This window comes from Gekko japonicus, unplaced genomic scaffold (genome assembly GCF_001447785.1).
Source record: "Gekko japonicus isolate JY-2015 unplaced genomic scaffold, Gekko_japonicus_V1.1 scaffold414, whole genome shotgun sequence".
Lineage (NCBI taxonomy): Eukaryota > Metazoa > Chordata > Lepidosauria > Squamata > Gekkonidae > Gekko > Gekko japonicus.
Genome location: NW_015162491.1, coordinates 1,102,281 through 1,113,052, shown reverse-complemented (window position 1 = coordinate 1,113,052; position 10,772 = coordinate 1,102,281). Strand labels below are relative to the sequence as shown.

General features: G+C 46.2%; 1 protein-coding gene across 1 annotated transcript in view; it reads right to left on the bottom strand.

The window, feature by feature from the left end:
* The window catches only part of AMZ2 (archaelysin family metallopeptidase 2), a 26,207-nt gene that overhangs the window by 7,638 nt on the left and 7,797 nt on the right, over positions 1-10,772 (bottom strand). Inside the window, exon 4 of the mRNA XM_015406008.1 lies at positions 5,688-5,851. Within this exon, the coding sequence (XP_015261494.1) occupies positions 5,688-5,851 (164 nt within the window). The remainder of the gene's footprint in view (positions 1-5,687; positions 5,852-10,772) is intronic.

Below are 10,772 nucleotides of genomic sequence, written 5' to 3'. Positions count from 1 at the left end.
TTAGCCCCGTGTCCTGGAAACGGCAGAGCACGGTGCGGAGGCAGACTGCAAAGTCGTCCGGCAAGGCAGCGGCAATCATCACATCATTGAAAAATGGGGTGATGCCGGGGATTCCTTTGAGGAGAGAGTCCATTAGTTGTTGGACCAGCCCCGATGCCACGCTCACCCCGAATTGCAGTTTCTTGACACGGAATGCCCCCCGGTGGGTCACAATGGTTTGTGCTTCAGCAGTCGCCTCATCTACCGGCAACTGCTGATAAGCTTGGGCGAGATCCAGTTTACCAAAGATCTTTGCCCCTCCCAAGGTAGCCAGTACATGGCTAACCACAGGTACCGGATATGCGTGGTCCTGTAGCACCTTATTCAGCGTACATTTATAGTCCGCACAGATGCGGACCGCCCCATTCGGCTTTTCTACCACAATGATTGGGGTCTCCCACGCCGCGTGGGAGACCGGTTCCAGGACGCCTTGAGCTACTAGGCGATCCAGTTCCGCGTCGATTTTAGGCTTGACCGACAACGGAACTGTCCTGGTGTGCATTCGGATGGGGGCCATCTTTGGGTCTAAACGCAGGGACACTGGGGGGCCCGTATATCGGCCCAGCGAGTCATCAAAAACTGCGGGAAATTCCCGGCAAATCCCTCTGAAATCCTGGGTTGTACAGAGCTGGACTCCCTCAACTGAAATCCCCAGGGGCTCAAACCAGGCCCGACCCAGCAAGCTGACCAGGTCGCCTTCGACCACAATCAAGTCCAACCGGCTCTTGAACTTACCGTATTGCACTCTAAAAGTCCTGACCCCCTTAATCGGCACCTGGTTTCTCTGAAAATCCATGAGCATCACACCTGGGCTGGGCGCAAGCGTGGGCCCCCCTTTGGGCATAAGCGTTTAAGCGTGGCCTCGGAAATAATAGAGGCCGCAGATCCAGAGTCTATCTCCATAAGGCAAGGGGATCCCTCAATTGTTACTGTGGCTAAAATTTTAGGGGTGGGCGATTTGCCGGGGAGTTGCAATACCTTTTCCGCTGTATGTGTGAGGTGCTAGAGGTCCTCGGCCTCTGTGTCGTCTTCGAAGTGGGCTTCCGCTCTGTGACGTGGTGGCTGGGTCCTACTGGAGGCTTTGGAGCGACAGGCTTGGGCGATGTGGCCAGTGCGCCCGCAGTTCCAACAAACAGTGCCTTGAAACCGGCATGCCTTTCTGTCGTGCTGGTCACCGCAACTGGCACACACTGGAGCTGCTGCGCCGTGATGCTGGCGGGCGGAGCTCGTGTTCGCTGCTGGGGTGCGGCGCGGTGCTTGGGTGTGGTGGACCTCTGCGCCGTCGAGGTCTGCCGGCGAGGTGATGGATGCCTGGTGTGTGGCGGAGGCCGCTGGGTGGGACCTCTCCTACGCGGTGGCGATGGCTGACGCTATGGTGACCTTCTCACCCTCCCTTATGCGTTGGCTCAGCTTCTCCTCCCGCAGACCGGTGACGAAATGGTCTCACAGGGCCAGGTCCAAGTGCGCCTCAAATTTGCACTCAGAGGTCAATCGGCAGAGCTCGGCAAGGAACTCCGCCGCAATTTCGCGGCCTTGCTGACTCCGCTGGTGGAACACCACATGGCACGTCATCTCGGAAGGCTTTGGCGTGAAGTGGTTCTGGATTGCCAAAACGATGTCGTCGAAGGTGCAGTCTTCGAGCTTTTTAGGGGAGAGGAAGTACTGGCCCAGTTCGACTATGGCAGGTCCGCATGACCTGAGTAGGAGGCCCTTCTTCCTGGCCTCATCTGTCACCTGATAGAAAATCAGGACTTGCTTCAGGCCGGTGATCCATGCTCCTCATTGTTGTGGATGATTTGATTCAAAGGGCGGTACCAGCCCTGATCCTGGAGCAAGGGCCATTGTGCTGGTCGGTTGCGGCTGCAGCTGGGAAGCGGCTTGCTCGTTGCTCATTGCTTGGAGGAGCGTAGGTAGCGGTGCGTTGTCTTCCCACGCCGAGTCCCAACAGCCCGGCTAGAGTGCTCAGCGGGATCCCACCTTTGTCGCCATTGAAGTGTAGTGGGTTAAACGCATGTAGAAACCACTGAGACCGATGTAGTGATCAGCATGGTTTACTGGTACACAACAAACACAAACGGCCGGCTGGCCAACTATATACACACCTGGGGACACACCCCTAGGTCCTGTTGGTGGGTTTAAATCTCCCGCCACTGTCCCATTGGTCCCTCAGTGGAGAGGCCAGGAGCCTAGTCCCCATTGTTCCTCCAGAGTAAAGCTGTGGAGTGTTCACTGGCTCCTGGTGGCGGTCCACGGACACAACAGTGGCAATAACAACTCCCTTTCTCCTTCTACCCTTCAGGGACCCTGTGCTCTGTGTGAGGCAGGTGTGGGTGCCTGTGGGGTGGACATCTTGAACCCCCTCCCCACTGTCAGGTGCCTAGATCTGCTGACAGGAGTTGGTCCCTAAAGGGGGTAGGTATGTATGCTGCTGACACTACTGTGGCCTGCCTCTCTCCACCACCTGCATGAGATGGACACTGGATTCCACCCCCTGGCCACAGGGCCCCTGATTGGTCCTGGCTTCCCTGTCCATCACAGTGCTACCACCACCACACAATGCCTCCACTGACCGTAGTGGTGTGGTTGCTACGGACACTACCCAGGTTACACTCAGAAAACACTGCAAATTTGTCTGCTGGCCGCTGCATAACTTATCCCTATATGGAATGGACTAACTTATCCCTATAGGGAATGGAGTAGCGCCACCGTGGTTATGCAGCCACTACAGTGCAGACAGAGAACAGGATTGTTTTTGCCATGATGTGGTGTTGTTTGGTGTTAACCGTTTTTAGGACACGTTTTTATTACATATATTTTTAATTTGTTAGCTGCCTTGGTGGTCCTGAATGAGGGCAAAAAGGTGGGGTATAAATATTGTAAATAATAATAACTGTAGTTAAGGTGTACACTTTCAATTCAGCAAGGGGACAATCATTTCATGATTAAATAACTTTGGATGAAATCGTTGCAGAAACTGAATGAATTTACAAAAACCACACTACAGAACTTGTTCCCTCATCTTTAAAATTAGGGTAACAATGTTCTCCTTCCCATTCTTAACTGCAATTTCATCTCCAATTTATTTTGACTATCATTAGATCATCTTTCCATCTCCTAACATTCTACCTAACACAACAATGGCCTGCTTTCAGCTGGCTCACTTTGGTCCCACTGCAATGTAACTTTTCTTTTTCTTTTCAGATTGCAATAAAAAGCTTTTTAACAGGTTAGAGCAGACCAAGACTTCCCCAAGAGGCCAAAAAGAACAACACCAGATTTTCCCAAACAATTTCCCTGCATACATCCAATTTCCTACAATAAGATGGTCCAGCTTAGTGAGGACTAGTTCAACTCGCTAAAGATAGTGTTCACTGTCCTAGCTGTTAGGCGAGAAAATTCAGCCACATCAGCCCACTCCCTCCCCATCCCATGGACACCTGAAGAAGGCCCACCTGAGACTGGCCTGCTCCCCAATCCCAGCGCAGTGAGATCAGGAGCAGTATCTGCCAAGGATGTCTCTGTCTCAGGCTACATTGAGAACAGAGAACCTGTTAGGGGTGGGAACACTGAACTCAGAAGAATCAGGAAGAATTAGAAAGTCATTGATTCTACTTTGCTTGGAGTTCTGGGTGAGCACAGACTCAGTCCATTCTCTTGATCGCTTATGTGCCCCCATGGCTTTGTCGCCCAGTAAAAAAGAAAGTCCAAAATAGTTCGAGGTGAGCTGAGTGCAGATGAATCAGTTTACTGTCACTCAAGACGTTAATTCTCGAAGCAGACAGCAAATTTCACTCACTCTCAAGATCCTTACAAGAAATTTTGGCCATGTTCCAAATCCCTTCTGCACTCTTCAAAAGTCCACAGTATGGTGCTTCAAACAGCTGCAAACGGCAGATGGCTCCACACTGGCAGATGACTCGGCACTCTTTGCAGAAGGGTCCTTCCAGAGGATGGCTAGCTGCTGATGCAATAACTCTGGTGTCGCTAAATAAACCCAGAGGATGGAAATTCCTCTGGATTGTACCAGATATCCAAATCCAGGTTTCAGGAAGAACTAAAGGAGGAACCAGGACTCTTTCCTACAGAGATCATATTTAAAGGATGGATATTGCCCAATGATGTGCTGCATAAGCTATTTTGGACCTCAGGCAGGCAGTGGCTGCCACCTTCCTGAGAATAAGCCCCGTTGCATAACATGGGACCTCAGTAGACCTGCTTTGTGTTCCCAAAGAAGTTATTAATCTACTGTGAAGCTAAGTAGTAAATTAATTTATATTCCACATTTCTGCCCAAGGGGCATACAAAATATCTTCTACATTTCATCACAGCATCCCAGTGAAGTACATTAGGCTGAGTGTGTGCGACTGGCCCAAAATTACCCAGCAAGTTTCCATAGCAGATTGGGGATTCAAACCTGGGTCTCCTGATCTCCTAATGACTACATCGTACTGGCTTTCAGTAAAGAATTAGTTTCTCAACTGCATCAATTGCAGCAGCTGGAAAAAGAAGCTACTCCAAAAACAGATTTCAACATTGTTATGTTACATTGGGCACACATGGGTATGAACTAAAAACTAGCAAAATGACCAGGATATCAGGAAATACAAATGTAGCCATAGATGGGCTACAGCTGCAAGTGTTGGTCACTTGTGTATGCCCATATCCATGTTTGATCATTTATTTTAATGCCTTTTGAAATACCTTTGCTATTTTCCTTAAAGTGAGTTGTGATGACTTGCTAGGCATACAAGAAGACAACAAATGAGTGTGGCGCTTGGTAAAATGGCTGCTACTGCCACTGTGGCACAAATGATTCACTGAATCAGGAGAAACCAGCCATACTGGCACAGTAGCTTAATTCCTAGGGGAGAGGATCAGTTGGGGAGACTTTGTCCAAAGAGAAAGATCCCCCAAATTGCCTCCCTCCCTCTTGCTTTCTGAAAGTATCTCTCCCACTCACTTCAGGAAAAATGTTTCATGAAGAGAAAGAAGATCAATAGACTTTCAGAGATACGGCCTTTTATTAAGAAAAACCTTAGGTAATCAAAAGACCAGGACTTTGACCTGGATGGTCCAAGCTAGCCCAGTCTGGTCAGATTTCAGAAGCTAAGCAGGAGAGGTCCTGGTTAGTACTTGGATGGGAAACCATCAAGGAATTTCAGGGTTGCTATGCAGAGGCAGGCAATAGCTAACCACCTCTGAACATTTCTTGCCTTGAAAACCCTAAGGGGCCTCCATAAATCACCTGAGACTTGATAGCACTTTCCACCACCGATCATAAGACGGATAGGACTTTCCATCACAAATTAAGCTTGCATTGGTCCAACCTTACTTGAACGTGTGAGTCAGACGAGTGGTCTGTCAAGGTCTGCAAAGGTCTGTACTGTCTACCCTGACTAGCAGTGTGAGGGTACAGTCTTTGAGAATGTATGGGGAAAAACTGTACTCAGTGAAAGTAAAAAAAAAACCTAACTGAACAACTGAAACAAATTGCTTTAATAGTAATAAGTAACTTAATGAAACCAAATAAAGTTTATTTTAAACCAAACTATAGATGATTTCCTGCATGTACACATCCCCAATAATGAGACACATACATATTTGATTTCAATATAAAACGTAGTACCAGGAGTCTAAACAACACTTACTTTGCAGGATCTCAGAAGCAGAATACTTGTTACCTCAGGGGTATAATAACCATCAAAAACAGAATAGTCAGTTGGAGAAAGTTTTTTTGTGGTCTTCAATTTGCCTTTGTAGTTTGCGCTGTAAAAGTCACTGTCATACCTTGCAAAGCTGAAGATCCCCATTCCTGAACAAAAGGAAAAGGAAATCAAAGTAGAACCGCACAAGCACCAATGACAGAGCAGTAGCAAAACTTGTTAAATCTACCCTTTCTAGAAAGTTAGAAACGAGTTTGCATCACTGCTGCCTATCCCTGACTAGGCAGCATGTAAGCACTCACCCCTAGAAGGAGGAGATTGGATTTATACCCCGCCCTTCACTATCCAAAGGTGTCTCAGAGCAGCTTACAAACTCCTTCCCCTTCCTCTCCCCACAACAGACACCCTATGAGGTAGGTGGGGCTGAGAGAGGTCTGACAGAAACTGCTCTTTTTCAAGAACAGCTGTTCCAGAACTATGGCTTGCCCAAGGTCATCCAGCCAGGTGCAAGTGGAGGAGTGGGGAATCAAACCCGGTTCTCCCAGATTAGAGTCCGCGCACTTAACCACTACACCAAACTGGCCCTAGCCTCACCCCTACTAAAGCTTGTCCAGCCAACCAAGTGATCCTGGTGCTCCCTAACTCTCCAGAAGCAGCTGTAGCTGCACAGCAGCTGGATCTAAATAAATTCTGGTCTGACTGGAAATGTGTGTTGTGGCTAAGTGTCACACTTTTGGGGCTGTGGAGAAGCTTTAGGGGATTATGAAGGCACTGTACTGAGATCATGTGGGAAAAGGAGTACAGCCTGAGTAAAGAGGGCCAAATCCATGAGGGCCAAACTCTTATAGACTTCCATGGGGCCTTCAATATGATCACAGATTCTAAAATGTCCCACCTGCTCTATTTAATCTGTCCAGTCTTAGAACAGGAGTGAATACTAAGTGTAAATATTGTTGAACTTTCTATAGAAAAACTCAGCCTTTCTAGCCATTGTTCCACACTAACTAATATTAATTAAAATCCACTGATATACCTGTTTTGCATGTATGTGACTAGTTCCAGTGTCTTGGAGTGTGTCAGTCAACAGTACATGACTGGTTCAAGAGAAGAACTAGTCATGCACTGTTGACCAACACACTTCAAGGCAGCAAGGAATAAAAGTCAATTTTATAAGAGTCTTATATTAAATGTTGTTGTTTGTAGTCATTTAGCTGTGCACAAGCTGTCCTTATGGCACAGAGTGCAAAGAACCATTGCCTGATTTCTAAGGCTCCTATTTCAAGCACTCAAGTGCCTGACAATTAATTCCCGTCTATGAACATGGGGGGGGGGGTGGACTGACTGCAAAATGCACATTTCTTTCTAAGTCACTTCATCAGGTTGTTATTCAGGTGGGTAGCCATGTTGGTCTGAAGCAACAGAACAAAGTTTGAGTCCAATGGCACCTTTAAGACCAACGGTGAAGAAGTGTGCATGCACTAAAGCTTATACCCAGAATTAAACTTCGTTGGTCTTACAGGTGCCACTAGACTCATCACATTGTTGTGATGATAAAATACGTACACACTGCCCTGAACTCCTGGGAGAAACCACAGGATAAAAATATGAAAACTAAATTGTGATGCATAATTAATTATATTGTGTAATTCATTATTTGGAACCCTTGTTTATTGGCAAAAACCAAATTTACAGCACCCAAATTTGGACATCACAACAAGCACCAGTTATGTTGTCAAAGGCTTTCCTGGCCTTTGGTTTGGTGTAGTGGTTAAGTGTGCGGACTCTAATCTGGGAGAACTGGGGTTGATTCCCCACTCCTCCACTTGTACCTGGCTGGATGACCTTGGGCAAGCCATAGTTCTGATAAGAGCTGTTCTTGAAAAGAGCAGTTTCTGTCAAGAGCTCTCTCAGCCCCACCTACCTCACAGGGTGTCTGTTGTGGGGAGGGGAAGGGAAAGGAGTTTGTAAGACGCTCTGAGACACCTTTGGGTAGTGAAGGGCGGGATATAAATCCAATCTCTTCTTCTTCTTCTTCTTCTTAGTTGTTGTAGATTTTCTGGGCTGTATGGCTGTGGTCTTGGCATTGTAGTACCTGACGTTTTGCCAGCAGCTGTGACTGGCATCCTAACACAGGAAGATGGAGTACTCTCTGTGTCAGTGTGAGAAGAAAAATGGTAGGCAGGTAATTTATATCTACTCAGGAAGGTGGGGAAGGGCTAAGTCATTGTCTTGTAGGAGTTTCCCAGGCTGTGATATGCTAACGGAGGAGCTTTCCTGAGGAGGTTCTTTTGCATATGGATTGGCTGTTGAAATTCTAATCTTATCTGTAGTGCTGTTGTAAAATATAGAACATTTTGTGTTTTTCAGGACTGGGAACCATGCCCTATTTATTTTTAAACTCTCTTCTTTCCTGTTGAAATTGTGTTTATGTTTATGAATTTCAATGGCTTCCTTGTGTAATCTGACATGGTAATTGGATGTGTTGTCCAGCATTTCAATGTCTTGGAATAAGATACTGTGTCTTGTTCGAGTAAGGCTATGTTCAGCCACTGCTGATTTTTCAGGATAGCCAAGTCTGCAGTGTCTTTCATGTTCTTTTATTCTTGTCTGGATGCTACATTGTGTAGTCCCAATGTAAACCTGTCCACAACTGCAGGTTATGTGGCATACTCCTGCAGAAGTGAGGGGGTCTCTTCTGTCTTTTGCCAATCATAATGTCGTATTTTTCTGGTGGGTCTGAATACTGTTTGTAGGTTGTGTTTTTTCATAAGTTTCCCCATCTGATCAGTGATTCCTTTGATATATGGCAAAAACACTTTTCCTGTGGGAGACTGTTTTTCCTCAGTTGTTTGTTTTACCTTTGGTTTAATTGCTCTTCTGATTTCATTTTTTTGAGTAGCCATTTGCTTGAAGTGCATGATTTAGATGTTTTAGTTCATCATTGAGAAAATGTGGTTCACATATCTGTCTTGCACGGTCTACTGAAGTTTTGGTTATGTCCCTTTTTTGTCGAGGGTGGTGATTGGAGTTTTTGTGTAATTAACGGTCCGTGTCAGTTGGTTTTCTGTAGGCCTTGTGACCTAATTGAAGGTTAGTTTTGCGGATGACCATGATATCTAGGTATCTAGAAAGGGGAGTTTACCCTTGATTTCTTTTTCCATGGTGGATTGTATGTTCAGGTGGATGTTGTTGAGGTGGTCTAAAAATTCCATCAATTCTACCTCTCCATGGCTCCAAATGATAAAGGTATCATCTATGTACCGGAACCAGACTGTAGATTTGTGGGGTGCAGATTCTAAAGCTGTTTTTTCAAAATGTTCCACTTAGAAGTTTGCTATAACCAGGCTGAGAGGGCTTCCCATGGTAACCCCATCCATCTGTTCATAGAATTCGTTTTTCTATTGGAAGTAACTGGTTGTCAAACAATGGTGGAATAAGGCTGTTATGTCCTCCGGAAAAATCTGATTAACAAGTGCAAGTGTGTCTTTTATCAGAACCTTGGTAAAAAGCACTAGTTAGTTTGCCCATTTCCTACTTTAAGAACTCTTCAATCTCTGCATTGTTCGTGAGGACAGAGGAAATGCATGAACCTTTATTTGTACTGTAAATAAAGTATAATTTGTAAAGTCTAAATGTAGCCCTAGAAAGCCCTAGGTCTATGATGTCTACATTATAGAACTACTTCAAACATGTGCTATTACTGACCCCTTGTGGTCAATAGTAGCTCTCATAGTAAAGATCTTGAGAACACAAAACTCTGCACCTTTCCTGCACTGTTGCATTAAGTAGACAGAACCCACCTGAAGATCTTCATGGCCAAATTCACATTATTGCATAATTTTGCTGCAACAGACTAACACCTTGCCAGCCTAATACTCTTTGCTTCTGCCTTCACAGTACAAATAACAGAGGTACTTATCAGTGATTTGAACACTGATTCATTTGTCTGTTTTGCTTCTCCCTCCAACATGCTTCAGTCAAATAGTCTACTTTTTTAAAAAAGAGGAAGGAAAGCATTACTTATGAACAACCTTACACAAAATATATCTATGCTTCAAAATGCTCATATTTTTTAAAGCAGTGCTTTTATTTAAGTGCCTTAATATTAAGGCTGAAAAATTGTTCTAGTATTTATAATATTTATCAATCGCATTTATACCCCGCCCTCCCCGCAATGCAGGCTCAGGGCGGCTCACAGTCAGTACATAAAATACAGTTAAAACCACATAAAACCATATAAAAATTCAATTATTAATACAGTTTCATAAAGTGCAGAAGATTGTTACTCAAGATGGCTTATTTCAATATACTCTCTAAAGACCCTTCTGCTCCATATCTTCCTGCGGCTGGATGTTAAAACCAAGAGCCAGGGCTCTATAATGGTGCTGGCACCCTAGCTGAAAGCCTGGCGGAAGAGCTCGGTCTTGCAGGCACTGCAAAACTGCAAGAGATCCTGCAGGGCTCTGATCTCCTCCAGGAGCTCATTCCACCAGGACAAGGCTGCCACCGAGAAAGCCCTGGCCCTGGTAGTCGCCAGCCTGGCCTCTTTTGGGCCAGGGAGGGTCAATCGATTTTGAGACCCCGACCAAAGTGCTCTCTGGGGTATATATGGGGAAAGGCGGTCCCGCAGGTATGCTGGACCCTGCCCATATAGAGCTTTAAAGGTAAGAACCAGCACCTTGAAGCGGATTCGCTTTGCTATTGGCAGCCAGTACAGTTGCAGCAGCACAGGCTAGATGTGCTCCTTCTTGGGGAGACCCATCAAAAGCCTGGCTGCAGCATTCTGCACTAGCTGCAGCTTCCAGATCTGTGACAAGGGCAGCCCCATGTAGAGAGTGTTAAAGTAGTCTAGTCTCAAGGTTACCATAGCATGGATCACTGTTGCTAGGTCGGCGCGGTCGAGGAAGGGAACCAACTGCCTGATCAGCCGAAGATTGTCAAAGGCCGACCTGGCAGTGGCCGCTACCTGGGCCTCCATCGTTAGGGAGGCATCCAGGAGCACTCCCAAACTCCTAACCTCCGGCACTGGCACCAATGGCGCCCCGTAGAAGGTCAGGAGTGGGTACTCCA